The sequence below is a fragment of the Bacillus rossius genome, chromosome 14 (genome assembly GCF_032445375.1).
Source record: "Bacillus rossius redtenbacheri isolate Brsri chromosome 14, Brsri_v3, whole genome shotgun sequence".
NCBI lineage: Eukaryota > Metazoa > Arthropoda > Insecta > Phasmatodea > Bacillidae > Bacillus > Bacillus rossius.
In genome coordinates, this window is record NC_086341.1 from 11,828,315 (window position 1) to 11,848,646 (window position 20,332).

The window sequence follows — 20,332 nt, forward strand, 5'->3', positions numbered from 1 at the left end:
AGCATGGATGGGAAGAAAAGCATTAGCCAGCCACGCAAGAGGGGCAAAACACGTGCGTTTGGTGTCAAGTAATTTTTTTGACGTGAGATTATAAATTTTTTGTTGGTGGTAGGTTTTGTTTTAAGCAAGTTCATTGATTTAATTTTTAAGCCTATAGTTAAGTTGTATATTGTTTAACGGCAATAAAACATCATATTGTGTGTGCTTTGTGTAACAAAAATGCAAATTGTATGCAAATATTGATAAAAACCACCCTTGAAAGAACCTGGAAAAAACCAGGAATTTTATTATCCCAGAAGAGTGGCCACCCTGCCTGAAGGGAGTAGTCAAATAAAATTAAGGAAACTGAATGACTTGTCCCACAAGTCACAAAAAATTAAGGAAACATAGGAACTGGTTTTAAAAGTAATGAAAAAAATCCCAAAATAAAACAGTAAAGGCACTGGAGGACACAAGACTTTAATTTACAACAGCCTTTTGTTGACTCATATTTTATTATAATCGCATGTGGATGTTATCTCTAAAAATATTTTAGTTTCGTTATACCTTAAAAGAATCTGTACATTCCTTCAAATTGAATAATAATATGTCATATAGCATTTACTTAATGTTTAAATTTTGGTTATGTATGAAAATTTAAAAATCGCTTTTTGATAAAATAAATTGTAAAAAATATATGTCTATAGGTAGGTAGTCTTTGGAATAGTCCTGAAATTGGTTCTTTATTTAAATTTTTTAAACTTGCAACTGTTATTACATTATGACGTTAGTATATTTTTCAAACACAGAAATACTGATAAGATTTATTTTTTTTGTTCTTAATAGTTAAAACATGGTTATTACAATTCATTATAACATATAAAAGTGTTTCATGTATCAGTCCGATTGGCACTGTTTGGTGAAATAAGATTCGTGAAACATTTAAGGGTCATATTTGTTTAATAATTTGCCATCATAATGAATAACCTAATTCATTAAAAAAAAAAAAAAAAAAAAAAACCAAAATCTTCTGTTCTAAAAATTAATTTTGCCTAAAAATCCATAAAAACTTCTAACTGGCTAATCAGTGCCGGTAAGCATATTTTCCAGGTGACAGACCCAACTTCTCTTCTCTTTAAGGTGTTGACCATGTTCTATATGCACAACTCCACCAGTGGAGTTTAATTCAACATATATTGAACGGACCTGTTTGAAATATAAGGGTTGTGTGAATAGTCATTATTTTAGATATCCATTTTTGGTATAGATAAGAAATTTTGCTAGTTAAACTCGTAACCAAATCATCTTTTTGACTTAGTTAAACATTTGAGAGCCATACACACACAAGAGTGGTTTGTTTAATTGAAATGATTATACCGTATTTATTGAAAATTTAGAAGGGAAAATGCGTATTTGAGAATCAGAATTGAAAGGATCAAAATTTTCAAAATCTTTCCAATTTTTTTATATTAATTCGTACATATACTTACCCCCAAACATATAGAAATTTTTTCAATTTACATATTATTTTATACATACAAAAAAACAAGAAACTATTTTTAGCTCCGTAAATATTTTATACTTTCATCAAAAATCATCTATCACATAACCATTGAAGTCCATAGAGCCCACATTACAGTTTACACTAAAATTGAAGTATTTTAATGTGGCGCCTTTTCTTTTCCAGACAAAAAAGCTCTGTACCTGGTAAACACGTCAACAAATGGCGCGCAAATTTATGATCTCGTCGCTACATCGTCGTCGGAACGGAAAACGTGAGTTATATTTATTTTTTTGCATGTGGTGGGGGAAATTGTAGTGTGTGTTTTCATTTTTTTCATTTCTAAAGTGAAAACTGTAAAATAAACTTTACTAAATATTTCTAAGTGTTACCTAAACACATTTTTCTATTTAAAAAAAAATAATAGGTCTCTCGAAATGGCCTTGCAAAGACCACCTCTTTTTTTGGTTTTTTCAGTGGAGATATCAGCAGGGAGCATGGTTCTATTTTTTACCTGTCATAAGGACGACGCTTTCTCACTAAAAGCGAGTATAGGATTGAAAATTGTCTTTCGTTAAGGTATCGTCGCTATGACACGCCTGCCGTACATGACGTTTTATTTAACCCTGTCATACAACCGACTTGTCTTTCTTTCATTTAATACTGAAAATAATTATTTCAGACTTGCTCAATAATATATTCTCAACAAATTTAATGTTTTGCCTCAATTCTATACACTCAGAAATGAAGTAGACACAATACATGCTGGATCTAAAAAGCTATGTTGATCTCGGAACAAACTTCGAAACTACTCGTTTCCACTAATAGTTATGTGACACAAATATATAGTATTGTATTTTTCTGTAGGACATCGTTTTTTAATCATTATTCTTAACCATACAATTTTGCCAAAATTAGCCGTATTTAAAAAAAATCTACAGGCAAGCTAAATTTTTCATACTAAATAATAAAAAATGTCAGAACAACAAAATGTATTATTTTTAACAAGATAACATCAAATTACTCAATAAATTATTCTTGACAAAAATTATGTGTAAAACACAAGCATGTCATTTTTTAATTTCTAAAACAGTGAATTTTTCCTAAGGCTTTCCTTATGAAATAAAATATTTTCGTTTGTAAAAATTAAATATGACAAGATGACAACTAATTCATAGGTGGCTAAGTTTGCTCCTGCTGTATTGCATATTGCGACATATTTTATACACAAAGGCTTCCATAAAATACTTTGGAGTGTGATAAAATGTTAATAATTTAAGAACAGTGTTTAACATAGAGTTACAAGGTTCCGTGTTCATCCTTAACATCAAAATAGTAGTATAATAAAATTCAGAAAAAGGTATTTTTCGTTCCTATAATTTCTGGTTGTTACACATTACAGTTACAATAATGTCTACTCCAGTTTCTTCAAGTCACTATACCGATTTCATGTTCTACTGTTTAAAGATTTCAAGATGCTAATTAGTAAATTTTATCATCAGCATATTCATCTGATACATTTTTTGGGTGCATTAACAGTGTTAATAATACTTGTAGTGCACAAAAATAAATTCCTATAAGCAAATTTTAAACATAATGTAATTTAATAAAACAGCACTGTTTTTAAACAGTTTAAATGGGACGTTGAGCACACTGGGTTGTTTCTGTTCTTTCAAATTGGCAAACTTATTTCAACAGGTAACGAAAATTACCCAGTTATGATTAAAGCAGTTTAGTCTAAAATGTTTTACGTTGAGTAGCAAGAGTTTTAATATTTTCTTTTGTTCTTTGGTTTCATCACAATGTTATAAGTAACAAATGTCCATTGAAAACCAAATCAAGGAAAACTGTAAATAAGTTTCACTAGATGACTAAATAATACTTATATTAAAAACTTCAAACTTCCAAATTTTCATAAAACATTCATCGAGCGTATTAGATAGTGTTAATCATAACCGATACACATTAAATTAGCTCATTATATTATAACGGGTGTATTGCGGTGCAAATAATTGTCCATAAAACTTTCAGTTCACGAATAAACAGTAGGTGTACAAAGCATAATTATATAAATATTGAATATAATTGTGTAAATTGCTTAATAGGATAGAAATGTAAAGACTTAAGTTTTAAGAACATCCACAGTTTTTTTTTTTTTTTTTTTAATTTTTTTTTTTTGTTTTGGTAGTTTCCTACTGGCTGTAAATTGCTAGCAGATACACTAACTGCCAAACGAAACACATCCTTCCTGCATATTCACTGCCAACCTCTGCATAGTATTGAATGTCGAGCATCTTAGGTATGAAGCTGTAACGGTGGTGGGAGAGTTATGATGATGGGATTCGTGCTCATATTTCCATGTGGGCGTTATAACTCATCTGTGATACCGGAGACGCGTCGTCGCTATGACGGTGGGGAGTAAAACAACCTTGCTCAATCTGCAGGTGGAACCATTTCTCCATAGTTTTTCTGTTAGTTTTGTCTTTTAAAAAAAAATTATACCACTCCCTAGCCAGTAACTATACCTGAAATGTGTTAGTGATAATGCTTAATGCAGTTTGTAAAAGGATGGTTATTGCTTATCACATTCTTTAGTGAAACTAAATAAGGCCTGCTCCCTATCTTTAAATAAGGTTAAATGTGTGCTCGAACATAATGTGAAACCTCTCTCATACTGGCAAATCTACACGTGACAGAAAGTGAACAAATCATAAGTTGACCAGAGCTTTAAGTCAAAATTGTTCAAAACTTGCCTTTAAAGCTTTTTAAATCTTTTTTATTTATAGCTTCACTATTAAAAAATCCCTCTTTAATAATATGCTTCTTCAAATGTTTTTGATTTTAAACTCCTTAATAATCCAAATAAAAAAACCAAGCTGCTAAACAATTTTTTTTTGTTCACTGGTAATGACAATTAAATAAATAAGTTACATATTTCAATTGTTTGAGAAAACAATCCTCAACCCGGTCATTGCTGTGTTATCAGCTTATCAGCAGAGATAAAAAAAAAAAAAAAAAAAAAGACCAGCTAGTCTAGTGCCATGAAGCAATGTGTGAGACTGAATGCATTTTAATTTGTATGATTTGTAATACATTAGCTAGGCTTTAATTGCAGTTAAAGTTCAGAAATTCTATAAAATACTTGGGACATAGTATTTCATATACCTATTAATAACTTTTAAAGCCACGGTGGCCCTTAATTAAATTTACATTTAAAAAAAATATATATATATTTTATTATTATTTAGATTTGTGGAATATAGCCTTGCATCTTGCATACACTTTAAAATATTTATTTTTTTATGAGTGCTTGGAATGCAAAACTCTGTGACTTTAAAATGTTATTAATTATAAGTAACTGTAAATATTATTCAACTCATTAGTAGAAACTGAATTCAACATGGAAAATCAACTGTGGCATTTAAGTGGTGGCAAGTTTTCCAGACAGTTTTTTGGTTGTTGGGATTAATGCAGACATTTTTCAATGCAAGAAAGCAGTTTATTGGAAACAAATGAAATCAAGAAATTTGCTATAACTTATAAATGATAAATTATAGATCTTTCGTTGCACATGCTGCTGGAAGATAAGGTGAGAGATTTTTCGACGGATGTTGTCTGGAACATTTAGACTCAAAACAGCTGAAATTGTGGTGTGATGAACGAAACCAACACAAGATTCGTGTAGCACCATACTAGCTTTTCGTGTGTCGATAATTAGTTTGTTAATTTAGTGGTTAATAATTTGAAGGTGTCAAGGACAGAATGTTCCTTGCAACACCTGGACTGTACGAATACTAATTTCTTGATGCAAAGCGAATATCAAATTGAATGTTTAAAATATTTGCGAAGTCAAATCAAATTGCGTGTATTGTTCTCGGTGAAGTTTTATTACACTTACTTTACAAAATGCAGGATTGAAGTAAAAAGAATAATCGTTTGAGTGATGTTCAATAAAATTTATAAAGGAACCATACATAATATTAACCATTCATAAAAGCATATTTGGGTGTTTTTTTTTAGTAATCAATTTTATTCAAGTAAAACGTAATACAACACAGACAATCTTTCACATCAAATGCGAAGCTTTACATCACAACTAGGCCTGTACAAATCTTTGAATTTTTGAATATGAATAATAATCTATTTGTATTGTATTAAACCTAAAAAAACTGTTTCGCACAGGTCTAATCGCAACCGAAACTTAAAATAAAACGAAAATAAATAGCAAATAACCTGGGAAAGTCAAATTGAATATTGAAAAGAGCTTTGATTGATTCTCTTATTCGAAGCTTCTCACAGGCCTATCTCTGTCTCACTTTATCTAGAGCAGAGTGAACCCATTTATTATGTAACTCTACCTGTAGATTTCCCGACTGCCGCAATGAAAACTGACGAACTGTGAACACAGGGGTCAAAACACCGCGGATACTGTTTTCAGATTGCCAAATGCTTTCTCCACTGTAAAACTGTTTGACAAGTTACCCATGTATTGGACTCAATACCTTACCATTAGTACCTCAGACACTGCTCCAAGACATTAGAATGTTTCTAGTTTTTCATTTATATGTTAACATATTCAATTTTGGATTCACAGCATAATGAATACATAAGACTAAACTAATTGAGCATAGCAGAGTTAAGCCCTTGTATCCTTAAAAACATATATTATTTTTTTAGTTATAAGAAATTAAAATGTCAAAATAAATTTAAAAATCAGAACAATCTTTAAATATGTTTAATTAATTGTTTAAATTATTCAGGCATATGGTGTTTAATTTTTTATGTTCAAATAATTGAAACTATTTTAACATATGTTATGTTTTACTATTTGGCCTTTTATATGCTGTTCATTGGATATGTTATGTCCTTAAACTGTTACTGAAATTTAAAGTGTAAACAATTGGGTGAAAGGTTAGCTTGTTATTTATTTTTTTTTTTTTGCTCTGTCACTTTAAATTCAAAAACAATTTTTCCCACTTTGGATAAAAAATATTTAGGCATATTCAAAAATAACATATTTTTAAAAAAGGCATAAAATAGATGTAAAATACATGGTATCTTTTATAAACAAACAGTTATCTCAATTTCTGAATAGATTATCAAAGATATGAAGATACATCTTGTTTCCCTTGTGTTGGTATGTTTGTGCCAAACATATATACTATAATTTGATGCTGTAGTAAATATAAAAGTACATTTGAGACATTATAATATTTTCTTTTGAAAGCTTGTCTGTTGTGTTGCAAATCCATGATGATCACTGACAATTAATTCCAAGTTTCAAAATGGTGTTTGATTTACAGTGTTTTTAAACATAAATAGCGGAATATTTATTTTTCTGGTAGGGTTATCTAATAAACTGTATTTAAAGAAACCTGCTAGATTGCAGAGGAGCTAAGTCTCACAGTAAAGTGTTTGCCAAATAGGGATAGGTGATTTTATGCTCTTTGCACTTGCCAAATATGTATTGAAATTATAAAACAAAAAAGTGTTGTCTCTCATCCTGTCATGTGCAGTAAACTCCACACTTGAGTGAACTATTCTCTAGTTTAGAGTCTCTGTTCACTTCGTCATAACTTGATGGGTTGATCAGCTCAATGGAGATGCTTGGAAAGTAATCAATTAAAACAATACATTACATTCAATAAAATGCTAAGTATGTATAAATTTTTATTCATAACAAAACTACCCACAGATGAAATTTAAATGATTATATACTGCTACTTAATTTTAAATTAGATTACAAATACTTTACCTTCTGTTTTTTTCATCAGGCAGAGAATTAAAAAAAAATATTTGATTGTATATGAAGAGGAATGTATCTTATACTGTTTCATTGGATTCTATAATATGCAAAAGCATGATTTTTTTTTACAACTTTTGGAATTATATGTCATAAATGATTGAGCATACATTAATTAAATAAAATAAGTTCTTCATTATGTGTTTTGTGTACGAAACAATACTTACCCTATTTTTGCTCTGTAGAGTGTAATTTCAGAAAGTGTTAAAGAAAAATTGTATTTTTTTTTTGTTAGTATGCCTAATCTATGATTTTCGTGGATTAGTTTTGGAGGTATGATTTTTCATTAATAAACTACCATTATTTGTATTTTATTTCCTTTGAGGTGTAATTTCATGATATACTAAATGATTCTAAAACAGTCAATGCTAAACAAATTCATGGTTACGAGAAAATAATATAAAAACTTGATTTAATAATTTTATTCCAGAAGTGATTGCTAAGATTTACTTGCCATTTAAAATCAAATTTATGAACATGTTTTATAGTATGGAAAACAATTGTCTGCAGGTAAGCAACATAGTGTGATAATGTTTCTTATAACAGGAATCTTGCACCTGTGTAAAACATGTACACTAAAAAAATTCCCCTTCATTAATAAAATGGAGGTTACCGTGTGCTATAAAATTACTTGCAAATAAATTAGCGGGTGCTATTTGGTAAGTAAAAATCTTGTACTAATATACAGCTCTCTTACTCAGATACTTTTCCCTTGAATACATACATATCATCAGTTTTGGGGTGGCAATTGTCCCTCTTCTATTCATGCAGTGAATAAAGTATGGCCTAGTATTATTCTGTGTCTGTACATGTCACTTTTTTAATGCCAACTTGTGGCTAAGTTTGTCAAGGTGACTTGCATTGTAGTGAGTTTTAGAAAGAGAACTATACAGCTGGTGTTTTTGTACTTAGTTACCCACTTGTGAATGGACAGAAAAATTATCGCATGCCATTAAAAAAAATCTAGAAACTTTAAGCGATAACAATTTAAACCAAGGTGTCTACAGGTCACTAAAGAGTAACATAACTGAAGGACTTGTCATGTTAAGTCCAGACATAGTAACTGTGCTAAGCTGAAAGTCATTTAACTGTCATTTCCGGGAGCCTTTCGATTACTGGCAAATTTTTATATGCCTCACTTGAGTTTATAATCACTCATTGAATACAAATATTTGGTGACTTGTCTATTTAAATCACGTGTAAATCGTTTCAGAAAATGTTTTGGCTTAACATATAAACTGGCATATTTCTGTACAAGTCTCATCAAGAGAGAGTATTATTAAGTAACGCATATATTAATTTTGAAAAAATTGGTTGTCTGTAAAGTCGGTTTACGAACGATAGTTTAACGTGACAACGTCATAACAAAACATTGATGAAATGATTGCATACTTTAATGAATAAAATTGAATAATTTTTATTGAATTATCATTATTTTGTCTGGATACAAAGAATGAGTGAAATGAAATCTACAATTTAATTGATAAATTTACTTTTATTTGCACTCATTAATTCAAATATGTTTATTACTTTAACGAACAGATTATTTTAACTATAACTTTTATACATGTTTGCTATTTAACTTCTTCCAATCTGTGTTATTCTGTTAAGGATAGGACGATGATAGGAAAAGTAGGAAACGAATGGGAGTGTTTCAAGTTTAATGTGCCTCGAAAAAGTCAAATCGATGGTTGATTCAATCGAGTGGAAGAGAGATATATGCGGCGCAAGCGTACAATTAGCGTAACGGGACAATGAGTCATCCTTTTTCGTGCGTGCAGCCGGCGTTCATCGATTTATTAGACGTTGTCACTTCAAAAACAGCCTGCCACGTCTCACGTAAACCAGTGTGAGCCCAGGACGTGTGGGTTTTGAACCACTTTCTCGCGGTGTTGCGTGAACTTGTTCAGTTGGAATGTTTGCTGGGTTCAGCTGACGTGCTGGGCGCTCGTAATGCCCGCTGCATGAGACTACACAATTTACATGCCCGTAACCTACCGCACGCTCCTTGAATCTTATAGCCCATAACATCGTTGCTGCTGCTTTTTTTTTTCCTTCATGGTTAATAAATAACGGTTTTTGCGTCTTGTTTTGTGGTCGTTGTCTTTTGACGGTTGTCGTATAACGCTGCGGAAGTAATTCGAGGGACGGCGGGGTATTTCTGGTGGTAAAAAAAAAAAGTTCATTGCAGCTGCCCAAGTGTTTACGCCCGGGCAAATCGCCGACGTACAAGAGCGAAGCGGAGGATGTGACGACATTCCTCTTCCAGCCCACCCTCCTGGAACGCGAGATATGAAACATCGCCGCGATGTGACCGCGGTTTAAGAGGGGTGGTCTCGACATATTGCAGGCCATGGCGATCTCCTGTCTTGTGACGGTGAAAATTTTCATTCGTTGAACTGTATCATTTTTTTTTTATTCAGTAAAATAGTTCGCGTTAAGTCAAAACCCCCCCCCCCCCCCTTCCCGGTACCCCGGGCACACACACGGTGCGCAGAGCTTCAGGACAAACAACGTGATTTGAAAACTACTCCAGATATCCGAGTGGGGGTCTGCTCACGAAAAGCATTTTAGAGTTCGCTGAGGGCCGAAAAGTACTTTTTGATTTCGGGTTAAGTTTTTTAACTTTTTTTTACAAGAGTTATACCTAATGGCTAAAACGCATGTTTTCAGAGTAATTTTTAGATGTTAAACAACCGGTACAGATTCTTGAAAGCACTTAAAGGACTTGCATTACCCCTTTATATTTATTTCTCCGCAATTTAATGTTACGGTCACCGCTCAAATTTCACAGTTGTACCGTGGACGACGAGAAATACTGCGCGCCATAGAGGCGACACCGCGCTAGAAGCACCAGCGAGCGTCGCGCTTATCATCCCGCCTCGCCGACACAGATACGCCCCTGAATATGCGGGCTTCCTGAGGGGCCCACCTAATTCAGGGGCGTATCTGTGGTAAGTGCGACGCTCGCTGGTGCTTCTAGCGCGGTGTCGCCCGTAAGCACAAAGCTGTGGGCTGGCGCGCAGTCCTCTCGTCGTGCATACGGCTACTGTGGGATTTGAGCGGTAATCTAAAAAATATATTATGGAGAAATTAAGATGAAAGTTGACATGCCAGGTTCTGGAGTGGTTTCAAGAATCTGTACCTGGAGTTTCATGCCTTAAAAATCAACCTGGAAAAAAAGAAAACTCGTTTTAGCAGTTTGCACTCGTCTAAAACTACAGTTTAAAAAACGAAAAACGGTAACCGTATATCCAGTGTCCGCACGGTGGCATTGTCTGTTTCCGCGGTCTGAGAGGAACGTGATCCCAGTGAGACCTGTGTGATCAATTTTTAAAATGGTTCGTTGAAAGACCCGAAGGCTTAATGCTGCGAGAATCGATTGTACGTTCTGTCTTAGTTTAAAAGAGCAGCACTTCGTACTGAAGTTTCCTTTTATGGTGTGTGCCATGTGTGGAGGACTGACATATCTGTTGAAAAAAAAAATTGGAATGATTGTAACGGATGTTTTACCGCAAACAGTGCTAGTGTTAAGATTTGTATGGGGGTGGGTGGGGTGTATTATATCTCCCGGTGTAATGCGAAGACGTGAAAGATTGCCTGCTACATATTACCCGCCTTCATAGTCAAGGCATAAAATAAATAACATCATGGTAAAAGCTAGATGGGGAAAAATTGTTTACCAACGTAGAGTGTTTTACTAGGTGGTCTTTTTTTATGGTTTTAAGTACCGGATACCAATGATAGATAACTCGTGTATTTAATGTATCGTTTATTGATATATTATGGTTTTTTGTCTAGTTTAGATTTTATTCCTGAATTTGTTTCCCAGTAGTTACTTTTTTGAAATGCTGAATTCAAGCTTACATTGAACTCGTGAGGATGCCGAGTTTAAAAATTATTAACTCGGCGGTGGTTTTTTAGAATTTTTATGTTGTATTTGCCGCGTATGAATCGAGAAGCGATGGGGTTTATTTTTTTTTTTATTTTTTTTTTTTTTTTCGTGGAACTCTGATAAAACGTAAAGGGGGAAAATGGCGTCGTTGGGTTGTTGCGGTCGGGTGTTCTGGGAGCTCTTGTTCAAACACGGGTTTATCGCGCCCCTGTGGTCTCTCAGTCCGGACCTACCCCTCGCCCCCCCCCCCTTGTCACTCTTCTGTGTTGTTTGCGAGCTATCGTGGTTTCCTCTTTCTCCGCTGTTTCTCGCGCGCTCTTCTGCTGATTGCCTTCTCCCGGCGGAAGGTACCGCGTCAAGCCCTCGCCTCATAAACTACGTGAGAGACTTGACACGCAGCCAACGGTGGAAAATCACATTCGTTTATAAAGCACTCTTTAAGTCGCAAGACGTCGCCGAATTTGTAGTATACTAGCTGCCCGACCCGGCTTCGCACGGTTGTATTAATTGGGGGGGGGGGGGGGGTAAATGAGACCAAATCTCTTATTTACAGTTATAATAAATGAAATAAAATTAAAAATAATTAATTTTGACAAAAACTTAATGCAACAATACACGCAACGTTGTCATGGAGACGAAGTACCCACTGTTTCCCGGGCTTAAACACCAATCAACATTGATAATCAGTTTATTATTAATTATAAATTATTAAGACCATTAATCGAAATTAAAACCATCCTATCTCTCAAGTTGGAAAAAATTACACATAAATGCCAATTTTCATCTAAATCGGTTGACTTGGTGAAGAGTTCACTGGAAACAAACATAAGGACACTGGATTTATATATATTAAAGATAGAAAACGTATTTTTATCCCGGGCTTCTTTTGGTAATTTATATCTGTCAACGAAAATAAAAGGAATTGTCAATTATTTGATTTTAAAACGTTATTATTATCACCGTGTGATAATTTAACAAGTGTGAAAATTATGTCTATGTTTAAAATAAACATCAAGGGCTTTTGTGACATCTACGTTTTTCAAAGTTTTCGGGCTCTCGAAAACACAAGCCAGAACGCAATAAAGTTGGAAGTAGATCGATACTTGTGTTACGCTATTGCACCTTAGTGTATATAGTTCATAAACAGATTCTCTGAAGTGATTTCTGAACATTTTGCGCTCTTGCGTTTATTGCGTGGTTTTTATACCCGGCCTGTATCGGGTTTTGTGAGTTGCGCAAGAAAAGCAAGACTCACAAAGTAAAATACGTGTTTTGCAGACACACTTTTAAACACGCAATACGCATAAACGCAACGCAAGCGTGGGGTTGATGTGAAGTGCTCCGAAAACGATGTTTTTTATGACACGAATAACTTTTTCTCTTATTAAACTTTCGCACAGTGAAAGAAATTAACACCTTCAAATCAAATCATTGGCAATTTCAAATGTGTTCATGATAAACATGAATTACCAGATGCATTATTCGCAGTATATCATTGCATGTAAGATGTAATGCTTATGTACTGAAACATTCGTAAAATTTGACTTGTAAGCTTTTGGACATACGCCATTGCTAAGCACATGTATGTCTGTAGAAGAAAAATACAAAAAACCAAAAGTCAAAAAACACAAATTAAACAAAAATTGCTGTTGACAACAGTTTTATGTCTGTAGAAGAAAACTACAAAAAACCAAAAGACAAATAACACAAATTAAACAAAAATTGCTGTTGACAACAGTTTTATGTCTGTAGAAGAAAACTACAAAAAGCCAAAAGACAAATAACACAAATTAAGCAAAAATTGCTGTTGACAACAGTTTTTTGTCTTTTGTTTTTATGTAGTTTTCTTCTACAGACATACATGTGCTTAGTAATGGCGTTTGTCTAAAAGCTTACATCAAGTCATGCACTCCCATTGCACAAATCTTTCAAAGATAATTCGTAAAATTTGTCCTTCAACAAAGTTAATGACTTGAAAAAATTATGCAATATTAGGAGTGAAACCATCATTTTTCATGTTGAGACGCTTTCGTTTATTGCTTTTTTTTTTCTAGGGACGTCAGAGTGTTAACGGAAATGCCTGGGCAAAAATTGCGTATACTCTTATTAGAAAACAATTACAAATGGTATAATCGGTAACATTTCTTAGCCACGCCGAATTCGAGTTTTTCCGGAACCAAATTTTTGAAACGTCCACGTCCATAGCAAACATAATTCTACGTGATGTGTTATGTATCAGTAGGGGCAGGCATTTTTCGCGAAAAAATCTGAATGCCTATTAAACTGCAACAAGTTATACCTACACGCACCAGCTGTTTCTGCCTTGTGATTGGCGGCCGTCTGCGGGAGAAGTCGTCGCCTTGTTTTTGACCGAGCCACTCAGGACGCGTTTGCTTCCCCACTGGATCACTGTGATTGGTGTTGTTACAATCGATGTGTACCTGGGAGAAACTCGCCCAATCACGAAACACAGACGATGGTGCAGTGCTTCAACTTTCATCTAGTCTCCAAATCTTTTCGCGAAATCTGCATGCCCCTATGTATTAGTAGTTCTGAGCATGTCGTATTGCGGAGTGCTACGTGAACTGTATGGGTGTCGAAGTGTAGCGGGATGCCAGTCGACGAGGAAGGAAAGTTTAATTTTTTTTTTTTTTTCAGTTTCGCTACGTTGGGTATCTAAAGCAATGACGTGCGTGCGCAAGTTGCCCGGTGTCGCGTCTGGTTTTCGCGACGCGACGCGGTGCCGGCATGTGTGTGCGTGCGGGGAGCCGCGGACGGCGCACAAAGGGGCGCATTCAGCGCGCCGTCTGGTGCCGCGCGGAACTCTGCGCAGGTCGGCGCGGGTCTGGCTCGGATCAGCCGCCCAATGAAGGGCAGCACAGTCGGCGACCAGTGCGTCGCGGAACTGACACCGTCGTCTTTGCCGGGGACGCACCACAACGCCGAAATACCACAACGCCGAAATACCACAACGCCGAAATACCACAACGCCGAAATACCACAGCGCCGAAATACCACAGCGCCGAAATACCACAGCGCCGAAATACCACAGCGCCGAAATACCACAACGCCGAAATACCACAACGCCGAAATACCACAGCGCCGAAATACCACAGCGCCGAAATACCACAACGCCGAAATACCACAACGCTGAAAACCATAACGCCGAATGCCAAATTGACTACAACGCCGACAGCTAGAAAACTTCTGTATACCACAACGCCGAATTACCACAACGCCGAAATACATTAACGCCGAAAAATGTCATTGCAGGGACTGCCACAAAGGATACTGGCATCGTTGTTGGGCGAAAATTTCTCAGTGATTGCAATTTGTGGACAGAGGGAGATACCATTACCCCGGTATGCCATCACCCACACTTTTTAGGTGGTGTAAATTGGCGTGTGTAAGTTTCTGTTTGAACTAATACAACTGCAGGGATAATGTAAGCCGAATTGTCTTACTTTCAGAAAATTTCGAGATAGGTTGGATTGTTTTTAAGAATTCGTCAGGGAAAATTTCTAATTTTTGTCATGGAAATGTCAGGGCAATTTTTCTATTAATTACGTTAACGCCCTCAGGGCCGTAACCATACTAACCATACTGGAGGGAAGGGGGCGCTAAACTAGCATAGCAATTTGTACTAATTTACTTTAAAATCGTAGTGTTAGAACGCAGACCTATGTGGGAGGGCAGATGAACTGAATTATTTGTATTAAAATATACATAAATGTATTACGTTAAAATACATTTTAAAGAAACTGATATTTTTTTTTTTCGCGTACTACCCAACTTGCAATGTATTCAAAATGAAAGACTGCAAATAAAGCTATTTAGTTGCATCTAAGTTGAATCAAAAATATTCGTGTTTGGAATAGTGAATTATGTGGTGGCGATATGAGTTTGTCTGTATAGGTTTTAGGTTTCTCGGTTTAAAAAAAAGGTGGGGTGAGGGTACCAAAATTAGTTTTTTCCCCGGGTGGAGGAGACTTTATCTAGTTACGTCCCTGGGCACCTTATCGAAGATCATTGGATCGGGCGTCCTTATCTAAGAACGAAATGGTTCGTGCAACCGGTCACATTGCGATATTGTATCTTCCTGCGTAGTTCCCGATTCCTCCGGAATTTATAAAGCTTACACTGCCACGTGTTCTCGACCGACAGTGTAAATTTCATATGCAGCAGTTTATTTGAGGAGCCTTCCTTCCCGCTGAAGCGCTGCCTCTAACTGGGCCTCGGCTGAGAACTCGCAGGTCTCCTACCAGGTGGATCGGAAAATATACTTCCTTTAATTTGCGATTCGTTGCGTGTTTACAAACCGATGACGTGGGCGACGGACCATGATTCATACCAGTCTGCTGTTGGGCAACTGCTCGTAAATACGAGCCGGGCCGCCGCTGCAGTGAACTAGCTACGAGCCGGACCGCCGCTGCAGTGAACTAGCTACGAGCCGGACCGCCGCTGCAGTGAACTAGCTACGAGCCGGGCCGCCGCTGCAGTGAACTAGCTACGAGCCGGACCGCCGCTGCAGTGAACTAGTTACGAGCAGGGCCGCCGCTGCAGTGAACTAGCTACGAGCCGGGCCGCCGCTGCAGTGAACTAGCTACGAGCCGGGCCGCCGCTGCAGTGAACTAGCTACGAGCCGGGCCGCCGCTGCAGTAAACTAGCTACGAGCCGGACAGCCGCTGCAGTGAACTAGCTACGAGCCGGGCCGCCGCTGCAGTGAACTAGCTGCGAGCCGGGCCACCGCTGCAGTGAACTAGCTGTTAGCCGGGCCGCCGCTTCAGTGAACTAGCTACGAGCCGGGCCGCCGCCGCAGTGAACTAGCTACGAGCCGGGCCGCCGCCGCAGTGAACTAGCTACGAGCCGGGCCGCCGCCGCAGTGAACTAGCTACGAGCCGGGCCGCCGCCGCAGTGAACTAGCTACGAGCCGGGCCGCCGCCGCAGTGAACTAGCTACGAGCCGGGCCGCCGCTGCAGTGAACTAGCTACGAGCCGGGCTTCCGCTGCAGTGAACTAGCTACGAGCCGGGCCGCCGCTGCAGTGAACTAGCTACGAGCCGGGCCGCCGCTTCAGTGAACTAGCTGCGAGCCGGGCCGCCGCTGCAGTGAACTAGCTGTTAGCCGGGCCGCCGCTTCAGTGAACTAGCTACGAGCCGGGCCGCCGCCGCAGTGAACTAGCTACGAGCCGGGCCGCCGCCGCAGTGAACTAGCTACGAGCCGGGCCGCCGCTGCAGTGAACTAGCTACGAGCCGGGCCGCCGCCGCAGTGAACTAGCTACGAGCCGGGCCGCCGCTGCAGTGAACTAGCTACGAGCCGGGCCGCCGCTGCATTGAACTGGCTACGATCCGGGCTAACAGATAAATTAATTTGCGTTAATTAAAAATATGTAGTTTATCATTCTACTCGCGAAACATTTCTATTAATTGCTAATGACGTTGTATAAGTAATAGAAATAATTTTTTTTTTCAATCAGGAATTGCATACACCTTAGCATTGTAATATCACGACAATCATTTTCCCCAGATTATTATTGATAATAATAAACAGATCCTTAATCCCGTTCAAATTGCATACTACTGCAATCTCATTGGTTGTTGCGCCGTGCTTCCGTAACAGAAATACCAAGCACGTGACCTTCCTATGCGCTATTGTGAGTCGGCAGGTTGGCAAACATGACGGGCAAGTCTTGTGCGCACGACCTACTGTTATATATATATATATATATATATTTCAATTGTGCACGATAACAGTGAAGGTTTTTTTGACTTGCCGGCATTTCAATGGCGCTTCCGCTGCAAATTGCATCAGAGTTTGTTTTCATAATGCCTTGATTTCGAATTCATGCGGGTTTATTTTTTCTCGCAGTTATATATATTTTTTTCAAGTTGGTATAATACACAGGCCACGTATTGATAGAAGTACTTGGAATGTTCAGAGACAGTGGCGCTTGTAATAGCTAAATTCCTGGTGCAATTTTCGTATTTTTGAAGAGTACCTAATCGGTAGTACCAGAGTTTTTTCTTAGCATGTTATATTTTTATAGGTTTCGTACGTAACCATGAAGGTTAGTTTTTACGTCCCACGGTTCTGAAGCTGCTCATGAATCTTTGGACTTACGTCTTTACAACTCTTGCTAAACGCTGCAGACAAATTTTTTTAAGTTAATTAACAATGTTATGGTCGGATGGAAAACTTAACTTTTAAGACGATCCGCAGTAAATAAAAAATGGCCAAATTTCGACGGCTCTGAGGTACTGACACAATGGTTACGAGTTCGGTCCTTGCAATTGAACTTAAAAATGGGGGAGGGGCGGGGGGAAGGGAAAGTGAGATCACACATTAACATATTTTCGATGACCATAATTACGTGCATATTGAGAGTATTATTACAGTTGTATTATTTCCCGAAAATGAATTCGATAATAAATGCCAGTGACTTCTCAAGGTGAAAAAAAAATTTGTATCAGCCAGTTAGAATCAACTTCAGGCATTCCACTACATTATATAGTATGTTTGAACGAAGTCAGAATTTTAAAATTGAACTCTAGAAAATTGTGATGTGGTCTTAAAAACTGTTGGAACCGGTTTATCAGATCATATTTGTCGGGCTTTATTTGTGTCGGTGCAGAGGGATAAGTGTGCTTCTAGGCCTGTGCCACCTTTAAACGCATGGCTGTGACCTGGCGCGCAGTCTTATTGTCGTGCATAAATACCATGGTATTTGAGCGGCGACCGTAACGTTACATGGCTCAGAGAAATGATAAGTCCCCTCAAGTGCCTTCAATAATCTGTACCTTGTGATAACCTGAAAACACGCGTTTTAGCCAATTAACACTCTTAAGAATAACAGTTTCAAAAAAAAACGAAACAGAACTATCTGAAAAGGCTTTTCGTAAACAGAACCCACGCTGATATGTTCGCGAAGCTCTGCGTACCGTGTGGACAGTGTGGACAGTGTGGACAGTGTGGACAGTGTGGACAGTGTGGACAGTGTGGACAGTGTGGACAGTGTGGACAGTGCGGACAGTGCGGACAGTGCGGACAGTGCGGACAGTGCGGACAGTGCGGACAGTGCGGACAGTGCGGAAAGTGTGGACAGTGTGGACAGTGCGGACAGTGCGGACAGTGCGGACAGTGCGGACAGTGCGGACAGTGCGGACAGTGCGGACAGTGCGGACAGTGTGGACAGTGTGGACAGTGCGGACAGTGTGGACAGTGTGGAAAGTGTGGACAGTGTGGACAGAGTGGACAGAGTGGACAGTGCGGACAGTGTGGACAGTGTGGACAGAGTGGACAGTGCGGACAGAGTGGACAGTGCGGACAGTGTGGACAGTGCGGACAGTGTGGACAGAGTGGACAGTGCGGACAGTGCGGACAGAGTGGACAGAGTGGACAGTGTGGACAGTGCGGACAGTGCGGACAGTGTGGACAGAGTGGACAGTGTGGACAGTGTGGACAGTGCGGACAGTGTGGAAAGTGTGGACAGAGTGGACAGTGTGGACAGTGCGGACAGTGCGGACAGTGTGGACAGTGTGGACAGAGTGGACAGTGTGGACAGTGCGGACAGTGCGGACAGTGCGGTAATCGCGGCGGGACCCGGGAGCAGGTGTCTGTGTCGGCGCTCACGGTGATACCAGCGCGACAGCCATTAATCAGCGCGGATCATCGGCCGTGCGACTGCTGTCACTCGCCCGTCGCATCACGCCGCATCACGCCGCTGAAGGTGGTCGTCACTCCGTGGTCGTCACTCCGTGGTCGTCACTCCGTGGTCGTCACTCCATGGGTTCCGACCCTGTTACTTAAGAGTTCCCAATGCGCATCTTTTCATTCTGCTCAAAGGACAATATGCAGTGTTTCCATTTCTTTAATATATTATACTTGAGGTGGCTCATGTGTATCTCAAATGCTAATTTTTTTTATTTTCATATTTGTACTGATATGTTAAATGTATTTAAATAATTTATTTAAATGTATTTGTGACAATTTTTTGTTATGTCTAGGCTATAATTTTTAGAATGATTTCGCATGTACCTAGTTAGTAAAGATATATGTGGTTAAGTGATACGCCTTTACTCCGCCACTTAAAATATGGCAATAAATAAATGAATACCTTCTCATTTTTAGATATTAAATTGAAGGTAAATTAGCCCAGTCTTTTTTTCCCCTTTACAAATGCTCGAATATGTGCACCTTTAGTTAACACTGTGCACGTCCAACAGTCCCCAGCCCTTCCCACACTTTGGTCAACAAGGTTTGGAGTAGTGGAAGCCATTGCTGTGTGACTTGTTTGTCTCAACTCTGGCAGATCATTAGTAGAGCCACGGAATTTTCGCGCATTCATTTAGTCGCAAGCTAGAATGCAAACCTCCATACTGTCGCACTGTATTCATGATTGGACCGCAGTTATCTGGACACGCCCCTCTACGACCGTGAGTCAATGATGTCCATCTAGGAGAGAAGTAAACGAATCAGGTAGTGCCAAATAACAAGGATAAAAATGTTCTCGCTAAGAAATCAACCAATGGGAAAGTAAACATGGGTCGAGCACGCCTATAACTTTGAATTCTATCCTGAGGCCAGAGGAATACGCGAAATTTCCGGGACTCTAATCATTAGGCAGCGGCGGAACGTAAACACGAACTTTCATGAAGCTCGCGTGGCGTTGTGCCAGCCAGATACGTCTCGGCCATTACGACCAATCCAACGGTCAGGGACTTCGACGTTCAACCACTCTCTGAACAAATGAGATTCCAGTTGGAATCAAGGTTTTCAATCTCTACTTATTGGAGAGAAAAAAAGCCGTTCTTTCAACATAGGTGGCTCTGCAAGAGAGAAAACAACAAAGCAGTATTTAATACTTTAACTAAACTATCATTTCATCAATGTTTTGTTATGACGTTGTCACATTTAACTATCGTCCGTAAACCGACTTTACAGACATCCATTTTTTATACAAATAACTTGCACTTAAATGTTTATAACACGTTATTTATTCTAATTTAAGATTTACCTTCGTGCAATTAAACTTCAGTTGTGAAGTACAATTTGGTTTAATAGAAGTATTTTTATACTGCGTAAACTGCTATTGTTTCTAAAAACTGCACGACATAAGTGTAATTATTGAACAAAAAATAATAAAATCATTGATGGTGG

The 20,332-nt window shown here is 38.2% G+C and overlaps 1 protein-coding gene across 3 annotated transcripts in view; it reads left to right on the forward strand.

Moving 5' to 3' along the window:
- The window catches only part of LOC134539148 (rho guanine nucleotide exchange factor 11-like), a 517,952-nt gene that overhangs the window by 401,817 nt on the left and 95,803 nt on the right, over positions 1–20,332 (forward strand). For all 3 annotated transcript variants that reach the window (XM_063380904.1, XM_063380905.1, XM_063380906.1), the window contains one exon: positions 1,667–1,754. In XM_063380904.1, the coding sequence (XP_063236974.1) occupies positions 1,667–1,754 (88 nt within the window). The remainder of the gene's footprint in view (positions 1–1,666; positions 1,755–20,332) is intronic.